General features: G+C 37.0%; 1 protein-coding gene across 3 annotated transcripts in view; it reads right to left on the minus strand.

Annotated features, from left to right (window-relative positions):
- LOC150080668 (fibrillin-2-like) overlaps nt 1–20,944 on the minus strand; it is a 1,460,049-nt gene that overhangs the window by 1,145,458 nt on the left and 293,647 nt on the right. For all 3 annotated transcript variants that reach the window (XM_090381969.1, XM_090381968.1, XM_090381967.1), the window contains exon 10: nt 18,252–18,374. In XM_090381969.1, coding sequence (XP_090238095.1) covers nt 18,252–18,374 — 123 coding nt within the window. The remainder of the gene's footprint in view (nt 1–18,251; nt 18,375–20,944) is intronic.

Raw genomic sequence — 20,944 nt, forward strand, 5'->3', positions numbered from 1 at the left:
TGATTTTTTAAAGAGAGCAGAAGATACACGAAATATAGAATGGTGATTTTTTTCAGTTTTGTTAACATTTTGTTAACGAAATGGTGTACTTTTGTTAGCTCTTGGAACGTAACCCCCCTTTTTATACTGGTTCTTAGTCACATATAACATGGTTTTGCACTACACAAGATTTTATAGGAACCTAACTACCATGTTATACGAGGGTTACCTGTATTTGCTATTTCTTCATAAAATTCTTCACAAGAATTGGCAAAATCGTACTTAACTTACAGTATTGCTTTCAGTGTTTCTGCAATCGATTGTGTTTTTGTTGATGTCCACAGCTTATTTACTACTGAAAAAAGCTCTTTCCGTACCATTGTTTCCCAGCAAACAAAATGCAAATCATTTGCATTATGTTTACCATTAATTATGGAGGCTACATGTCCAATCCAGGGCATTTTCCAGGACAGTTTGCAATGCGTGGCAAATGACTGAAATCCAAGGACTGTCCCGCATAATCCGGGACGTCTGGTCACTTTAAATTAGCGTTTATCAAGTGGTGTTCAGAGAGGGAATAAGCAATGACCAGGCAGAGTAAAGCGTCTACTTCAGTCACTCCAAAGCATTTTTTTTTTTTTTTTGGTTTTTTTTTAGGAGCATTAGCAACTAAGGCCATATTGCTCCGGGATATGCGGTGGTCATTCCCTGACCTTTCCGCATCCTCCGTATTTGGTGGTGACGGGCTCGAACCCCGGTCTAATCAAGAAGCGTGTGTTACGCACTGCTGCTCCTTCCCACCTGGCTACGGAGGCGCCCTCCAAAGCATTAAGTTTCATTAAGTTTATGGTTTTGAGGTTCATTTGCCATTTTCACAACAACATTCTACCCTTGTCTATTGCTCTGTTCCTACAGCCAACGGACTTTGTCACTGGCCATGAATAATACATTTTATAACCGTTTTATATGTACTGTATCTGTTCTGTTTTCGTTTGTGGTGGGAAAATTTGTTGCAAAGTTAATTGAAGGAGTAACTTGGGAAAAGAGAGTGGGAAATGAATCAAAAAAAAAATTCAGCCAATCACAGAGATTTTCATTCGCTTTACTGGCAGAAAAAGAAAGTTCTGCAGCTCTTATCGAGCGTCGTTTTTTTTTTTTTTTTTTTTGTAGTTGTTGGCGCATCAGCTTCTGTGGTCATATTGCACCTCCCAAGGTTTTTGCAGTACTTTGATCCAAGCCCGAGGCGGGAATCGAACCCGCGACCTTTGGGTTGCCGGGCAGGTACTTTACCCACTCGGCTAGCCCGGTCGACTATCAAGCGTCGTGTACCATTCTATGATTCTACATTTTCAAGTGCAGTGATTCTACATTTTTAAGTTATTTAGAACATGAAAAAATTTACTCATTACCACCATTTTTTTTTTCCCAACTTGTGATAGAAAGGCTGAAGATGTAAGTAAATTTATTATTCCAGTTTTCATTAATTTCCCAGTTTTCATTCATAAATTGTGGATTCATAATTTGTGAATATGAGCCATTCACAAATTACGAATGATCCATGACACTGTCCAGTTTTCATACTAATATATGTTACTCATTGCTGTAGATTTATTTTATTTTATTTTATTTATTTATTTTTTACTATTCTTTGTCTGTGCAGGTAGCACAGTGGTATCACCACCACCATCCTTTCTCCCCACCACGTAGAAAAGGCCCAAGTTCGAATCCCGTCAATGGCACAAGGAACTTTAATGGTCTTTTTTCACTCCTTGTCTGAGTTAGTCAATCTCAGGCATAGATAGCAAAGTTTTATTTCATTCAGCAACAGACAAATTGACCAGATAACACAAGCAATTTACAGACAAAATAAATATATGGGTAGATGTAATTAATCATTTATGGGGACCCAAATATCATAAATTTTTTTTTTTTACTATTCTTTGCATTTTGTTACAATTTGACAGAACGATTTGTAATTTTATTACTCTGATATCAATATTTTTTTATTGAAAATTTGTTGGTGGATCATTTACAGATCAGAGAAAGATATTATAATATGAATTTGCATCAATCACTGAGAACTCTTCAACTTCCTTTCTCTGAAACTTTTGTGATCAATGGCTCAAAGGCTCTAAATATAAGAACTGACTCTGCAAATTAGATGGTGATAATTTAAAATGTTTTTGTAAATAATGTGCATGCACACTGATAGCCAAATTAAGTGATATTGAAAGGCATCATAATTACAAATTAATCGTGAGAAAGATGAAGAGCCCTTCAATTTTCAGCATCAGCGAGTATTGCCATTCAAGAAAATTGGTGATACAGAAGGTGCAAAGGCAGAAAGTAGCATTACATTTTTCGTAGCTATGCATTGGGTAATTGATCATAGTTGATCATTGGGTAGTTGATCATAGATGTGCATTGTGCAGTTGATCGTTTGAGTGACAGTTGTGAATTTCATTTTTCAGACAGAAGGGTAAGTAAGAATTTCAAACTGCAAAGAACAAAACGTACTTCAGAATATGCAATGCGATAGCACCACATTTCAAGGATAATTTAAAACCTGATTTAGGAAATAGAAACTTCAGTTTAATTATCAATGAAAGTAATGACATTAGTGTTATAAAAATAGTGGGAATTGTAATATGGTACTATTAGAATTTCAAGAATCGATTTGTGGTAACCTTTTTGACATCACTAAGAAATAATGGATTAGAGTTGCAACGAATGCACTTGTACTGACAATGCATTTGTAATGGTTGGTATTAACAATGATGTATAAGAAATTAAAGGCTGAGATTCCCTGTCTGCTTCTTATCAAGTGTGTATATCATTCACTCCAACTAGCGGTGTCGATGAGTGTCTACACGAAACAGATTTTCTTATTGTTCTCACACCCACCTGTTAAACAGGTTAAATATAAGAAGCTTTATAGTTTAATGAGGATGGAGTTCCTCATTTGATCACTGATAAAGCATAAAGTGCAGTTATTTTATAAATTTTGTTATTCTACAACAAGTAAGTTGAAACAAAACATGGAAGAAAATTTTTACTAATCATCTGTTGCCTTATAATTTCTTTATAGAATGTAAAAAGAATAAAAGCACACAAAGTAGCTATGTTAAAAGGAAGAGGAAAAGAGTCCACAGAAGCACTAGAAAAATTCTTTTTCTTAGTGCAATAAAATCCACTGAGTATTTTGCTGTTATTCTTGACTGTACACCCGATATCGGCCATCAGGAACAGGGCCAGATTAAGGTATTCCTGCACCCTGGGCAGAAAGATTATTTCAGAGTCCCTTTGCATATCCTAGAACTCTGGACAGAGGTGCCAACTCTGAGCTATAATCAGCTTCTGGAGCCCCTGTGTCTGCCCGGTAGCACAGTGGTATTGTCACTGTCCTCCCCACACCAGATGTAAAAGGCCCAGGTTCGAATCCCATTGATGACGCAAGGAACTTTAATGGGATTTTTTCACTCTGTGGCTGAGTTAGTCGGTCTCAGGCATAGATAGCAAGATTTTTTCCCCAGAAACTTGTGTTTTTCGTCCAGCAACAACAAGCAAATTGACCAGAGAACACACACAATTTACAGACACAAAAACACATGGGTAGATGTAATTAATTATGGGAGACCCTAATAAATTTTTTTTCTGGATTCCCTGTGATAATGGTGCCCCAGGCAACTCCCCTGTTAGCTTGTGCCTCATTCTGGCACTGATCAGGAACAAATGTCTCAGACAATATGTCTCCAACAGAACGTTGCAGTTTATGAACAGTTTTATGAACTGTTCATATACACCAGTAGGTGTATATGAACAGTTCATAAAATTTATCAATGTAAAGAGCAGTAGCGAAGAACATTTGTACAATGTACTGAAACAGTACATTGTACAATGTACTGTTTCAATGCTGATGGGATTCTTCCTCTTGCTCAGAATAATCACCTGAGAGGGCATAAATTCAAATTGAGGAAAGACAGATATAGGATAGATGTGCGGAAATTTGCCTTTAGCCAGCGGGTGGTTGGTTGGTGGAACAGACTTCCATCCCTTGTCGTGGAAGTTGATAGCCTAAATAAGTTTAAGGCTCAGCTGGACAGGTATTTTGAACGAACAGAGGGGTGAAGTGGAAGTGGTTATTTTTTATTTATTTATTTTTATTTATTATTTTATTTTTTTGGCTAGTGCTGCATAAGCTTGCTTTCTTGCATCAAATGCCTCTACTAATGCTAATGCTAATGCTAAAATGCTAACAGGAACTCGAAATATTAGGATTAGACATAACTAATATCCAAGGTGAAGGTTATGACAATGGAGCTAATAAGAAAGGAAAAGTTTCAGGTGTTCAGGCAAGACTTTTACAGGAAAATTCAAGGACATTTTTTACACCATGTGCTTGTCACAATTACAATCTAATTATAAGGGATATGGCCAAAACCTGTCCTGATGCAATAACCTTTTTTGGGACACTTCAACATCTGTACGTGCTCTTTTCAGCATCAACAAACAAATGGTCAGTTTTCCAAAATTATGCGATGAAGGGTCTTTCTGCAAAGCCTCTCTCTGAAACAAGGTGGAGGTGTCGAATGCAGTGTGAAGGCTTTAAGGTATCAAGTTGATGATTTCGATGATGCACTTTTTGGAAATAGCATCAGAAGATGCCCAAGCAAGAAGTGAAGCTAAATCACTAGCCAACCAGATCAAGGAATATAAGTTTCTTGTTTCATTAGTATTTTGGCATGATTTTTTGTTTCATGTAAGTAAAGAACTACAAAGTGATTCTTTCAAAGAGCTGTAGCAAAGTGATGCTACAGCTCTTTCTTCATTTTAAAACCTTCTGCACTGGATGTCAAAGTATAGAGAGATTGGCTTCAAACAAATCTTAGTTGGTACCACAAAAAAAATTATTATTATTACCCGTAATTGATTACATAAACCCGTATTTATGTCTGTAAATTGCACGTGTTCTCTGGTCGATTTGCCTGTTTTGCTGGATGGAAAAACCCCAGTTAATGCGGGAAAAAAAACCTTGTTATCTATGCCTGAGATTGACTGACTCAGCCACAGAGTGAAAAAAAGCCCATTATAGTTCCTCGCATCCTTGACAGGATTCGAACCAGGCCTTTAACCCCCGGTGTGGGGAGGATAGTGATGACACAGCTGTGCTACCCACGCAGACTAGTTGGTGCCACAGAACTTGCGAAACAATTGGAAGTATCTCCAGAATTTCGGACAAAAAGATTACAAAAAAGAAAGAGGCCTTCAATTACGAGCCTGCTGATGAACCTATAAGGAAGCTTACACGGTAAACTGCTTTAATAAAAGTAGTAGACAAGGCTTTGCAGTTCTAAAGCCATGTTTCTGGCAGTTAATAAAACATAATAATCTTTTTGGTTTCTTGTGTAAATTTCTAAGAATTCTAAAGGATGACTTAAGAAAACACGCTGCAGATTTAGAAATCTGCACTTTCAGATGCTAAAATCACTGAAGACAACGAATTAGTAGTTGGCAACTAGTAGTTGTTGGTGACTCTATTGTCAGGGAAACGGGGAACATGCTTTGTAAAAAAGGATAGGTGGAACAGGACCAGGGTATGTCTGCCAGGGGCAAAGGTTCATGACGTTGTAGAGCGGATATCATCTTTTAAGGGCACAAAGGTGATATAGTTGTACACGTTGGCACTAATGATATTAAGAGTAGGAGACCAGTGGAATTACTTAACAAGTACAGGTCACTGTTGAAAAAAAGCCGTGAAGTAGGGTTGAATTTGAAAGTGTCTGCAATTCTGCCAGACACAATAGGAGGGAGTATATGATGAGAGCCTTGTTGATCAATTTGGCCTTGGAAAGATTGTGCAAGGCTCAAGGGGTAGAATTTTTTTCAGCCTGGACTGTACTTGTTAACAGGAGAGATTGCTTCTACAGGGATGGGATACGCTTAAATAGAAAGGGTGCAAGAATATTTGCTGATGCTATCGAGGCAGTGTTAGGTGGGTCGGAAAACTGCTAGCTTGGGGGGAGACAATGAATAATAGATTAATAGTAGCCACTGGCAGAGGTGAAAGAGATTCTTGCACTGCTTCTATTGGAATGAGCAGAAGCCTGAAAAACAAGATGCAGGATATTTCAGAGACTGCTGGAAGTCATTGCGGTACAAGTAAACACATGGGTTGTGTTAGGGTACCTAAGAATAGAAACAGGTGCATGTATACTTGCATGTACACCAATGCTAGGAGTTTAGTAAATAAATTTGATGAATTTGAGGTATTGCTCAAAACATCAAAGGCAGATATTGTTGGGATATCAGAGACGTGGTGTCAAACAGATCTAAGGAATGCAGAACTGGAATTTGGGGAGTACAACGTCTACAGAAAGGATAGACAGTATAGGAAGGGAGAAGGGGTTATGCTATTAGTTAAAAAACATATAAAATCCAAAGAAGTGAAGCCAGTCGACATCGATGGACAGGGCAGTGTAGAGTCAGTTTGGTGTGACATAAGCATAGGTAAATCAAAATTGAGAGTAGGAGTGTGCTACAGGCCTAATGACTCTGATGAGTATAATAAGATACTGTACAGGGAAATAGAATGGGCCAGTAAATCAGAGAGTCTTATAATGGAGGATTTTAATTTCCCAGATATTGACTGGAATTTGTGGGTTGGTCACTCAAACACTAGCAAGGCTTTTGTGGATTTATTGGATGATTGTTTTCTACACCAGCATGTTGGGGAGGCAACTAGAAGGAGTAATACTCTTGATCTGATTATCAGTAGTGATTCTTCATGCATTAAGAATCTGCAGATAAAGGAACCACTAGGTGGCAGTGATCACAGTGTGCTGAAGTGGGATTTACTCAAGGAGGTAACTACCATCAGAGGTAAAGGGAAGGGTTTTTGCTTTCGTATAGGCGACTATGATGGTCTGGGACAGTATCTAAATTCTATACAGTGGGACCAACTGATGATGTTATCAACAGCAAATTCAAAATGGGAAGCATTCAAGGAGCTAATCTTGGAAGCTACCAGACTTTACATACCAACCAAGAAATATTGTTCAAGGTTCAGGCCTAAATGGTTGTCAGATGAACTAATGAGACATATGGCAGAGAAGAAAAATGCATGGGATACATACAAATTAATGGGTGACATGGAAGCCTATGATAGATATAAGTTGGTCTGTAACCAAGTCACAAAGGAGATTAGGCACACTGGATTGGTCCACTGGATGTTGATGGTTCAACAGTTGAGGATCCTGCTCAGGTGGCTAACAATCTAAACATGTATTTTGCATCTACATTCACACATGAGGAGTTATTCAGGAAGGGGAAAGTCGTAGGTGAAGTAAAAATTGACAGTGAGCTAGATGATTTTCTAATAACTGAGAGGAAAGTGGAGGAGAAATTGTTGATAATAAACATAAAAAAGGCACCCGGGTGGATGGGATCTATCCAGTTATATTAAAGGAGGCAGCAAAAGAAGTAAGCAAACCCCTAGCCATAATTATGAGAGCTTCTTTGGACTCAGGGGAGGTACCCATAGACTGGAGATGTGCAAATGTAACCCCAATTCACAAAGGAGGATCAAAGGCTGACACAAGTAATTATAGACCTGTTAGTTTAACTTCAGTTCCAGGAAAATTAATGGAGGCACTGGTTAAAGAAGCACTGCAGGATCATCTGGACAAGAATTCAGTTATAGTTCAGACACAGCATGGTTTTGTTAAGGGCAGGTCTTGTCTGACCAATTTGATTGGATACTATGATGTAGTCACAAAAGAACTGGATGCAGGGAATAACTTTGATATTATATATTTGGATCTTAGAAAGGCTTTTGATACTGTTGCGCATGGAAGACTGCTGCACAAATTGGGGCAGTGTGGCATTGGAGGCAAATTGCTGCTACGGATAAAGGGATGGTTGAGTGGCAGAAGACAGAGCGTGGTAATCAATGGACACTGCTCTCAACGTGGACTAATGTTATTAGTGGAGTCCCTCAGGGCTCAGTGTTGGGTCCATTGTTGTTTTCTGTATTTATAAATGATATTGATGATGGTATATCAAGCTTAATGTCCAAGTTTGCAGACGATACAAAGGTTGGCAGGGTTGTTAAGGACACTACTGATGCTATGCTGCTGCAACAGGATCTGGAAAGGTTGAGCAGATGGGCTGCGAAGTTGCAAATGAAGTTTAACATTGACAAATGTAAAGTACTATATATGGGAAACAGTAACCCCAGATCAACGTATCAACTCTGTGGTACTACGCTGACAGTGGTAGAGAATGAAAAGGACCTGGGGGTAATTGTGCAGGCAGATATGAAGTTCTCTGAGCAGTGCAGACGAGCTGCAAGAGTAGCTCATGGTGTCTTGTCAATGATATACAGGAATTTTTCTAGCAGGGATAGGGATGTGATTATTCCCTTGTGTAAGGCATTGATCAGGCCATACCTTGAGTACTGTATACAGGTCTGGAGGCCTCATTTCAAGAAGGATGTAGAACTGCTGGAACGAGTACAGAGAAGGGCAACAAGATTAGTGAATGGAACAAAGGGTTGCTCTTATGAAGAAAGGCTTAAGTTTTGCAAATTACAGAGTCTGGAGACTAGGCATCGGCGAGGTGATCTGATTGAGGTGTATAAGGCTTTGAATGGCTTGAGCATGCTCAATGCCGATGGGATTCTTCCTCTTGCTCAGAATAATCACCTGAGAGGGCTTAAATTCAAATTGAGGAAGGACGGATGTCAGATAGATGTGCGGAAATTTGCCTTTACCCAGTGGGCAGTTGGTTTGTGGAATAGACTTCCATCACTTGTTGTTGAAGTTGATAGCCTAAATAAATTTAAGGCTCGGCTGGACAGGTATTTCGAACGAACGGAGGGGTGAAATGGGAGTAGTGGTTGTGGTTTTTTTTTTTTTTTTTTTTTTTTTTGGCTGATGCTGAATAAGCTTGCTTTCTTGCATCATATGCTTCTACTAATGCTAAATGCTAATTGCTTAAGTCTGTGAAGGTGGCAGATATTGATAGCCATAGGCTAGTGGAGGAAATGGAATCACTGAAACCAATTCTTCCAGAATTGTGCTTCAAAAATTTTAAAATTTCTCGCAACTAATGAAAGAGCCACTGGATTTTCAAATTTATTGATATCGTTAAGAATATTTTTAACAATTCCAGTGACTGTAGCACCTGGGAGAAGAAGCTTTTCCCAATTAAAATTAATTAAAACAATTAATTAAATAATAAATATTTAAATTATAAATTTACAAATTATTTAATTAAAACATATCTAAGGTCAACCCCACTTCAAGAGAGACTCACCAGCCTTGCTATTGTATCCACTGAAAGGGAAGAAGCAAGGAATTTAAATTTTTAGAAAGTCTTCAAAGATCTTCCCAATAAATGGACAAGAAAAATATCCTTCTGATTAGTTTTGTTTATATTATCAACATGTCTGGTCAATTGTTAACAAATTGTAATAATATAAAAATAATTAACAATTATTAATAGTTTTAGTTTTTCATTTTTTTCATTATTTCAAAATATTGAGGGATTAATATTGAATTTTTCAAGGGACCCCATCGGCATGCTACAATCGGGCCCAGCATTTGCTAAGGCCAGCACTGTCTGCAAATATCTATTTCTTTATCTTCAGTGAGACTGAGAAGTACTATAAACTTAACTTCTTTTTTTAAATGTTCACAGAATAGCACTATCATGTATTAAATATTGGATGATGAACTCCAAATACGATTACATTAAATTTAAATAACAATTAACTTAGTGCTTTTGAAAACTCAATTGGCAATCTGCTATCCATGAATTCTGTTTGGAACCAGCAGACTTTTGATTACCAAAGAAACATGCTTTGGTCTAGGAATTCGTGACAGAAAATCAGCTCCCCCAAACTGAGTCCACAATTTTCCAACTTCTGCAACATGTGTATTAAATATTTGAAGATGTAATGGGACTGTATATTGGCATACAAATCACCTTGGCAACACAATATTTGCAGAACTGCATCTAATTTTTTTTTTAACAAATATATAAAACACTTATGGTAAAGTTTGCCATGAATGATGGGATAAATTTCTGATGAATGTTTTTAATGATCACTGATAAAGTTTGAGCTCATTCATTAATGTTTATTTCTTTCTAAATTGATTATTCCTGTGTATGATTCCTGGGTATGATGCACTCCCTCATACATTGTGTACATCGTATACATTGTGTTGGAAATGAAAAACCTGCAGAATAAAGTTTGCTTTTTTAAGAATAACTGAAAAATAATGGCAAACTATTATTATGTGTTTTTATGGCCATATTTGTTAAGAAGAAATCAGAGCATTTTTACAAAATGCTCTGATTTTGTAAAAATGCTGTAAAAAATTTTGTAAAAATAGCCTGAGAAAAACTATGCTACAATTGTAGGTTGGGGAAGGGGTCAAATCAAATAAAAAAGATGGATAATCTGTCATATATCAGAGATTTAACATATACACTGTATATATATAATTTTTTTAATTTCATTTAATTTAATTTTAAAAAAATTACAAAAAAAACATACAAGAATGAAAAAAATTATTAGTGCAATACAACACATTTTTAAATATACAATTGCATAAAAGAAACCTTTGCATTACTTTTACTGATTTTAAATGTTTAAATATATTTTTTAAAATTTTAATTTGTTTAATAGTAATTTTTAATCTCACACACCTAATTCAGGAAGCGCAAGATCGTTTAGGCCATTTGCACTCTTGAACCACCTTACCTTATCCACAAACTTAAACTACCTTCAAAGAAAAGTGTTTTCTTTAAGTTCTGTATTGATTTTCAAGCAAACAGGAAAATTGCAAATTTAAATATGAAATGTCAATCAGCAACTCAGAAAAGCTGCTTATGATCAGGCTGCAATGTTGCAAACTAGTTTTTGAAACCCAGTTTTTTTTTAACTGGATGTTGTTGTTTTTTTTTTTTAAGTTGTGTTGCAAAGGCAGATTTGCATTTCACTGGCAGCTGACTTATCCAAAAGTATAAAAATGCAATTTCTGTGAAGAACTTGAACATCGTAATTGATACAAAAACAGAAAACAAACTACACATGCATCTTTGTTAGGTGAAAAATCAAAAAAGCATGATACTAATAACATATTGTTTTTTTTAATATCTTACTGAATGTGCAGTTTATTATTTTATCAGATATAAAGCCTCCAAACTGGTGTTATTAAACGGAAAAACCTTAGCAACCAATTTACCAGTGCGTAAAATTTTTAAAAAAAAAGTGTGCATCACTCAAAGAATTGTTTTTTTGAAATAAATATTTCAATATCTTGGCCTAATAACTAAATTTCTAGGAAAATTATCTATTGACATTATAAACCTATAAAAAATAGTGACAAATTTAAATTCCCATTATTCAGACCACTTTCATTTTGCACTAGGAAGATATTGCACCCATAATGAACTTGTTTAATATATTATTATACAGCCTTTCTTTAATATTTATTTGATCTAGTTCCAAAAAATTTAGGAAAATTATTTACCAGTCATGTGTTTGATACCAACAAACTTGAAGTTCAACAGAAAATTTTACATCCACTTTACATTATTCCTGCCCAAACCAAAACACTGTTCATAATTAATTACATTTTTGCAAACCATATTATTACAACAACATTCACAGACATGTATTATATATGATAGAAAATTTCTATTGGAGGCTGTGTTAAACTTCCAAAAATTGTCAAGTCAAAACAAAATGGAATAAAAGCATTTTTTTTTAAATAACTACAGTATTACAATTACATATTAGATATTTTAGTAGTGCAAACTAGATAGTATTAAAGGCCACAAAAAAAATAAGAAATTTTCATAAATGCTTGCACTATTGAGTTTTTAAAATTGGGGACTCAATCTGTGTACAATTAGATTTGTTAAAATTGCAGGTGCAAATGAAGCCAGATTAAAATCATTCACAAAACTTATGCATGTTCCTCTGCAAACTGTAATGGAACTGAAATTGATAAATCTAGATGAAATAAGAAAAAGCTTATCATAAAAAAACTGGATGATATAAGAAAAAAGGTATAAGAAAAAAACTTAGCATAAAAAATTGGAATCAAAATTCAAAACATGCATAATCAAGATATACAAATTATCAAGGTCCACTAACACTAAGAAAATTATAAAATATTATATCAAGAGAAATGTAAATCATTATTATTATAAACTAATAATTACACTATAAACTGTAATTATTACACAAAAGCCAAAATGGTATGCTTTACAAAATGAAAACATAAAATCAAAACTCAAACCACTGTGATCTACAAAGCACTAGTTGTGCCTCTAGTGAATATTTATCACTATTCCATTCATTAAGAGTAGCAGGTGCATGGTCGACTTTATCCAATCAATAGTGAAATATTTGATTTTTTTTGTGGTCACATTTCTCCAATTCTAGTGTAATCAATGATGCAGATCAAAAATTACATCATACTGGAGGAATACTAAAATTCACACTGATGCAATAAAATTTTTCAATCTCCATCAAAAAAAAGTTTTGATTTGTTTTGATTGAGATTTACCAACAGTGCACCAATAGAGAAGGGAAGGACAAATTTCAGAAGCAACACAAATAAAGCAGGGAAAGATGACATTAATTACACTGGTTTTTTTTTTTTTTGGCTAACGTTTACTACTACTACCACTAGTAGTACATATATAGTAGTACTGGTACTACTACTATATATATTTATGGTATACTACTACAATGGTGTTCAAAGAAAATGCATCACCCCCTTAAAATTGTAATTGTAATCCGAACAACGTAAGTATATGGCAATATTTCTTAAAGATTGCATCAGATAAGACTGTCATGCGTAGGTGATGATGTAATATTGCATCAGTTGTTACTTTCTGCAAGAGTTGCAGTCATTCCTTGCTTTTTCTTTTTTTTTTTTTTTTATGTGAACCCCAAACACGAGAGGTATTAGAACCTATAGTACTTAGTACCGTGCTTGGGTTTGAGGTTAAGAAGACGAAAGAAGATATTTGTTGACATTGGACTTGAACTTCTGTAGATTGAACTTCTGTAATTTTCAGGAAATACGTATGAAGGAAGGTTGTTCCAGAAAACGGCAGTTGAATGAATAAATGAGGAAGATGAAAAGTTGGTTCTGTGGGTTTGAAGTTGGACAGTAAATGGATGTTGGCTGGTGGCGACATGTGTTCGGACTGTTTTGAAAGAGAGAGCAGGAATTATAGAAGCCAATTCAGAAGAACAGTGCCCATGGAAGTATCTGTAGAAGAGGCATGCAGCAGAAACAGTGCTTCTATGAGAAAGCGAGTGGAGAGACTCTGTTAGAGATGAATCATTAATTAACCTAACTGCCCTCTTCTGAATGGAATCAAGAAGCCTGAGAGAGGTTTTGGGGGCACCACCCCAGATATGGGAACAATATTCCATGGCAGGGCGAATTTGCGATTTATACAGAGTGAGCAGCTGTTTGGAAGAAAAGTAACGCCGAGAGCTAAAGAGAAAACCAAGTTTTTTAGATGCAGAGGAAGCAATATTTGTAATGTGCTTGTGCCAAGAGAGATTAGAAGTCAGGGTAATCCCCAAAAGAGATATATCATTTTGCCTAGAAATCGGAGTGTCACTAAAGATAAACATAGGAGTAGAAGAATCCTTTTTGCGAGATATAAGACAAGACTGAGTTTTAGAAGGGTTGAAATCAACTAAGTTGTCTTTGCCCCACTGGAGAATTACCTGAAGATCGGCATTTAAGGAATTGGTAGCAGATTTTTGAGAAGTTGAAGCTGATTGAGCAGGACAAGGTTTCTCAAAATGGAAAGTTGAAAACAATGTGCTATCATCGGCAAAACTATGGATAGGATTTCCAGTCAATGGAAGAAGGTCATTGATATACAAGAGGAAAAGAGTGGGGTTAAGAACTGAACCTTGGGGGACACCGGCATTAGTGGAGAAGTTAGAAGACAGAGAGCCATCTACCATCACCCTCAGTGAGCGATCAGAGAGAAAACTGGATAACCAATTACTAAAAACAGTTGGCAAACCATAAGATGGAAGCTTGTTTAGAAGACCTTTATGCCAAACACGATCAAAAGCCTTTGAGATGTCAAGAGCAACTACTTGTGTTTCACTGAACCTTTCCATTGAATTAGTCCATAAATGGGTAACATAAGCCAGAATATCTCCAGTGGATCGACACTGACGGAATCCATACTGGTGATCGTTGATCAGACGGAAGGTTTCTAGGTTGTTTAAGAGTTGGCGGTTAATTGATTTCTCCATTACTTTAGAAAGAGTAGAAGTAATTGCAATGGGACGATAATTGGATGGGAGGGATTTGTCACCCTTTTTAGGAACTGGCTGGATATGAGCAAATTTCCAAGCAGAAGGAAAAACACCTTTGGAATAAGAAAGTGAAAAAAGGCGGCAAAGAATAGGAGTAAGTTCAGGAGCACAGGTTTTGAGAACAAGTGGAGAAATACCATCAGGACCTGGAGCTTTGTTAGCATCAAGATTCATCAAAATCCTTCTGATATCCTTTTGACGGAAGACCACAGGAGGCATTGAATGGAGCGTGTTGGGAATGGTGGGAGGTGTTTTACCAAGATCATTGATACATGAGCTGGAAGAAAAATGGGATGCTAGCAGGTCAGCTTTATCCTTGGCTGAAGCGGCAACAGAACCATCTGGTTTGGACAGAGGTGGGAGCAAAGATGGGCAAAAGTTGCGGCCAATAGCTTTGGCAAGAGACCAGAATGCTCGGCTACCATTAGGGCAAGAAGCAAGTTTTCTACTCTTAGCCTGTTCAAACTCTAGTTTGGACTGGTTAATAACTGCTTTACAACTGTTGCGAGCTTTGGTGTAGGCAGAAAATGAAACTGAAGAATTAGAAACAAGCCAATTACGATATGCAACATTCTTCTCTTGGACAGCCTTAGCACATTTATTGGAAAACCAAGGTTTAGATAAAGGACGAGATTTTAAAGTGGAGTGTGGGATAAAGGATTCCATTCCTGCAAGAATAATTTCACTGACACGATCTGAGCAAACGTTGACATCAGAAGTTTTGAAACAGTAATCCGACCAAGGAAAAGAAGAAAAGAAGTCTCGCAGGTCATCCCATTTTGCATTCTTGTAATGCCAAACAACACGTGGTTGGGAATAGCCATGAGATAAAGGTTCCATTGGAGAAGAGACAATCACCAAGTTGTGATCTGAAGTGCCTAAAGGACCTATCACTTCGACCGTGTACTTAGAAGGGTTGTTTGTGAGAAAAAGATCAAGTGTGTTGGCTGTATGATTAGGATTGTCCGGTATTCTTGTAGGTAAATGAACAATCTGTACTAGGTCATTAGTAATTGCAAAAGCCTCAGCATCTCGACCTGCTGGGTCGGTGTGACTAGAAAATGGAAGCCAGCTGGAGTTGTGAACATTAAAATCACCAAAGAAAATTACTTCACTGTTAGGAAAGTTGGACTGGAGAAAGTCAAGTTGCAAAGAGATGAAGTCAAAGAGCTCCAAGTGATTAGTGGAGTTGGGAGAACGGTAGAGACAACAGATGAATATGACACAATGAGGTAGAGAGATTTTAAGCCAGAGAAGATCAAAGAGAGGAGATTCCAAATTGCCAAGTCTCTGACAGGGAATATCAGAACGGACATATGCACAAGTACCACCTTTGAGGCGAAGGAATCATACAACAAATAATTTGGGCATCTGAGATGAGCAGTAGATGAATCAACCGATAACTGAGATTCTGTCAGAAAAAGTACATGGGGTTTGGCAGACTGCAAGTGGAAATGGACATCGTTGAGATTAGAATTGAGACCACGTATATTTGTGAAATGAATTAGGAAGTCCTTGGGAGGTTTAGATCTTTTCGCAGATAAGCTTGCTCTATTAGTTTGACAATTCATGGTGTATTCAATAGTAAGGAAAAGTAGGTGGGACATGCTGTATGAAGTAATGAAATTTTTGGATATGGCGTACATGTGGTAAGAATATACCCAGATCCTTGACATAACGTGGCCTCGACAATGCTCCCCGCATACACACTACTCGGACTCCCTCCAGTCACTATCTGGCAGAGTAGAGGCAGCAAGATTATACACTAGCTGATCCGGAAGCGTCCTAAAGAGTTACCAATAGGTTCAGTCCGGTGTACTAACTAGCGGCCGGCCTGCGAACACCATTTTAGAGCTGTACCCTCGAAATGTAAGGAACATTGGATCTCGCCACGATGTTCATCATAACCTCAAAAGTCATCAATCATACTGCATGATGGAAGAGATAGGGAAAGGTTGACCGGAACTTAGCTCTAGAGACTAAACATGGGTAGCACCACTTCAAGCCTCCAATAAGCAAAGTGGTGGTATTTCACCGGTTGATGAGAGTCATCTACCACCTAGTACTGCCTGGTAACATAGAGGGGCGGCGTTCCTCCATGTGGTGTGGGTGCCACACCTCGACCCCTGCTTACGTTGGTTCACACCTGGGTGGTCACCCACCATGTACTTGTGCATGGAGGTTATACCCAGGATTACTAACAGTCCCACCATCGTCAAGGTGCAAGCAGAGGATTTGGCTGTCACAGACTGTCCGGACTTCGCCGAAATTGGGTCCACTTGACTTGAGTGTCACCCGAATATCAGTTCCATCAGCGTTTTAGACTCCCAGATAGCAAGTATAGCTTGTCTGGCATATCTGAGAGAATGTCTGTGACAACCTCAAGGCCATCCTGACACAAGGACCTGCTTGTGTCAGGATGGCGAGTAATGTGCAGTTGACGCCAGAAAGAAAGAGTGATATTGTTGCTTTACATGAGGAAGGATGTTCTTCCCATCATATTGCTTATAGAATGTCTTGTAATCAGTTGACAGTGAGTAGATTTCTTTCCAAGCTCAAGAATAATGGTTCTGCTGATAGGAAAAAAGGAACTGGATGCAAACGAGTCTCTATGCCAAAACAGGACCTCATTTTGAAGTGCTTATGCCTTAAAAACTGTAAAGCTTCTTTGTCTGAGCTGAAAAGAGAATGGAAAGAACATACAGGAGTGGTAACAAGTACAGTAACAGTAACAGTCAGAAGACACCTATTCAAAAATGGACTTGTAGCCTGTCATTCTAAGAAGAAGCCTCTCCTCACACAAAAAATGAAAAAGGCCCAATTAATTTGGTGTAAGGAGCATATCAAATGGACCCCGAGCAGTGGAAGTCAGTTATTTTCTCAGATGAGAAGAAATTCAACCTGCATGGCTCTGATGGGAGACAAACAATTCACTGTATACGTGGTGAAGAATACCATTCAGACTGTATGGTGTCTACAGTGAAATTCCCTACCAGCCAAATGATATGGGGGGTGCATTTCGTATCGCAGAGTAGGTCACCTGCAGTTTATAAAAGGTTCTGTAAATGACAATGGATACCTGGCTATATTTCAAGGCAAATTGCTGCCAACCATTAGAGACCATTTCAACCTGCCAAGTAACTGCATCTTTCAGGACAACTCTGCTCCTTGTCATCGGGCAAAAGGTGTACGTAGGCACTCCGTAGTTACTTTAGCTTCGTTTCTGTATTGGAGGTTCGACAGTAATGTGTTTACATTTGATACAGGTGAAAAAATGGTTGGAAGAACGGTCCATTACAACTCTTAGCTGGCCAGGAAACAGCCCGGACGACCTGAATCCTATAGAGAAATGTTGGCATTGTGTGGAATCTGCAATTGCCAGAAAGAAACCAAAGACCCTTCATGAACTTCAGGAAGCCATAATTTGTATTTGGAACCACAAACTATCAATTGATTATCTTCAGAAACTGATCTTGTCAATGCCTCGACAGTGTGCTGCTGTCATCAGGGCCAGAGGTGGTTCAACTAAATATTAGTTTGCACCTGGTGAACTTTTCATTTTGTTTTCCATTTAAAATGAGAAACTGAAGCAAATTGAGGGCTTCTAATAATATTTCAGCCATGATTGTCATGTTTACCAAAACTGTTGTATAAAGGCTGCAAATGCTCATTTTGGAATATTTTGAGAGTACCTTTCAAATATTACTTAGCTTTGCCTTAACTATTACTAAATATCTTTTGTTTATATTTCTATTTGTGATGCTAGTCATTAATGTAACATACCATCATGAAAAAGGGTTAGAAATGTGAAATTCCTAGGTGATGCACTTTATTTGAACACCAGTGTATATATATATTTATGGTATACTACTATGAATTACTAATACATACAAACCTGAACAAGAATGTCCATCTGAAGTAAGATCATATCCAGCTAGGCATATACATTGAAAGCTTCCAGCAGTATTAATACAATTTCCATTTTTGCAGAGGGTACGGTTCTGACATTCGTCTATATCTGTTCAAAACAGAAATACAACCTACTTGAAAAAAATATATATATATAAAACCTAGTTAGAAGAATACTGCACTCAAATTTTTCTTCTAATACTGCACTCTAAATTAATCTTCCCAAATTACGACCTTTTCTAAATTACTACCGTGTCTATATTGCATCATTATCTTTCACAGCATGTAGCTACCTGCTTTTGCTCCTACTATCGCATGTAGTTGATACTATAAACACATAGGGTTTTGTCAATGATATATAGGAATTTTGCTAGCAGGGAAAAGGAGGTGATTATCCCTCTGTATAAGGCAATGGTCAGGCCACGCCTTGAGTACTGCGTACAGGTCTGGAGGACTCATTTTAGGAAGGATGTAGATTTACTTGAGCGTGTACAGAGAAGGGCAACAAGATTGGTGAGGGGAATGAAGGGATCCTCTTACCAAGAGAGGCTTAAGTTCTGCAAATTGCAGTGGCTGGAGACTAGGCACCTGCACGGTGATCTGATTGAGGTATATAAGGCCTTGAATGGGTTGAGCACACTGAATTCTGATGAGATCCTTCCACTTGTTCAGATTACGAACCTAAGGGGGCATAAATTCAAATTAAGAAAAGACAGATGTAGAATAGATGTGCGGAAATTTGCCTTTAGCCAGCGTGTGGTTAATTGCTGGAACAAACTTCCATCTGTCGTTGTGGAAGTTGATAGGTTGAATAAATTTAAGGAGGAACTGGATAGGCATTTGGAGGGAATGGTGTGATTTTTTTTTTTTTTTTTTGGCTGATGCTGCATAAGCTCATACATTTGCTTTCTTGCATCACATGCCACTACTACTACTACTACTTATTTTAATTCTATTACTATTTTACTACTTATTTTACAATGAACACTGCGTTGGGATTACCTTACCTATCTTTGTGGAAGTTCTGGTTTTTCCCTTGTATTATGTATCAATATTTATGTTTAGCTTGCATTAGATTTTTTTTTTTTTTTTTTGTAATTTTCTTACCTCCCCCCCTCTTTAAGGCACCTCCGTAGCCAGGTGGGCAGGAGCAGCAGTGCATAGCACACTCTTCTTGATTAGACTGGGGTTCGAGCCCATGACCACCAAATACGGAGGATGCAGAAAGGTCAGGGAATGACCACTGCATATCCCTGGAGCAATATGGCCTTAGTTGCTAATGCTCCTAAAAACCAAATACAACAACAACCCCCTCAACTATTTAACTAAATTTTTCCACCTTTATCTGATGTTTTCTATTCCTTTATATATATTTAACTTATTACTTTTGCTTTACAGTTCACTCCCTTTTAACTAGCTTACCAATTCAGCCTATAATTTTATTTAATTCAGCATATCATATAGGATATTTTCATTATTTTTATCTATCTTCCACCTTCAATACTTCCTTTTTCTTCTATCCTTCTCCTTCAGTTTTGGCATTTTGTGTAAGTTACACCTCCATCTACCTGCTTTTCAAGAGTTTTATTACTTCTACCACATACAAATATACTTTTGTATTCTTTGCTGCTGCTTTGCATGCTTAGGTGCAACTGTCACATTACTTTTATTACTCAATTAACTTTTCACCTCATATTTATCATTTTATCCATACTTTATATATATATATATATATATATATATTATATGAATAATAATAATAGGTTGCAGTGATGAAACAGAATGTCTAAAAAAGAATGAAAAAATAATAATAATATACTATAATGGATTATGGATGGTTACTGCAGAAATACCCAGCAACCATAATGAAAATGGAATATAGGCAAATAGATTAGATAAGTGTATGAATAGGGGTGCTAACCTGTCAGGTGTAGTAACGATGGAAAAAATTAAAATCACCTGAAAAATAAAAGCAGATTACATAAATATTTTAAATAAAATTAAATGAAAAAATATAAATGGTACTTAATGCTGTAGGCCCGAAGATTTTAACTACGTCATAAAGGGCCAGCAGTCAAATCCAAAGGAATCACAGCAATAAGCAAAGCCTCTGCTTCTGTTATGATTTATACGTAGCAGACAGAAAAGTGAGCAGCCATACACATCATAGCTGACCCAACAGAGACCAAAAAGAAAAGGAATAATGGCTAAGGTAAAGAAAGTCAACATAAGAACGATGAGAAACGTCGGATAACTTATGCAGAAAATTAGTTTCCCGACACTGGACTCTAGCGCTGCTCGCTCAGTAAACAGATGGTAGGTGTTATCAGTCTGGAGCTCAAATCGAGAAGGATATATTGAATGACAGGTAGGTGTGGCAAACGATGAAATAATTGGTGGTGGGCGTGACAGACAACAAGCTACTGTGTAGTCATTGGTTGGCATTATAATGTGTATTTATGAGTAAAGAATGGTGCATAATAGTTTTGTGATGAACGGTAAACAGGTAATAGCAGCAATGAATCTTTTAAAGATGGAAGAAATTTGTGAGGAAAATAAAATGTTGGTTAATGAAAACTAAATTAATAAAAGTTTCATTCCATTCATTTTTATGTTCTTCATTATGTTTTTTTTTTTTTTTTTTTCTCTCATTATTAAAAGTAGATTTTTGGAGTTAAT

Source organism: Mastigoproctus giganteus, chromosome 9 (genome assembly GCF_048544385.1).
Source record: "Mastigoproctus giganteus isolate SK-2022 chromosome 9, ASM4854438v1, whole genome shotgun sequence".
Taxonomy (NCBI): Eukaryota; Metazoa; Arthropoda; class Arachnida; order Uropygi; family Thelyphonidae; genus Mastigoproctus; species Mastigoproctus giganteus.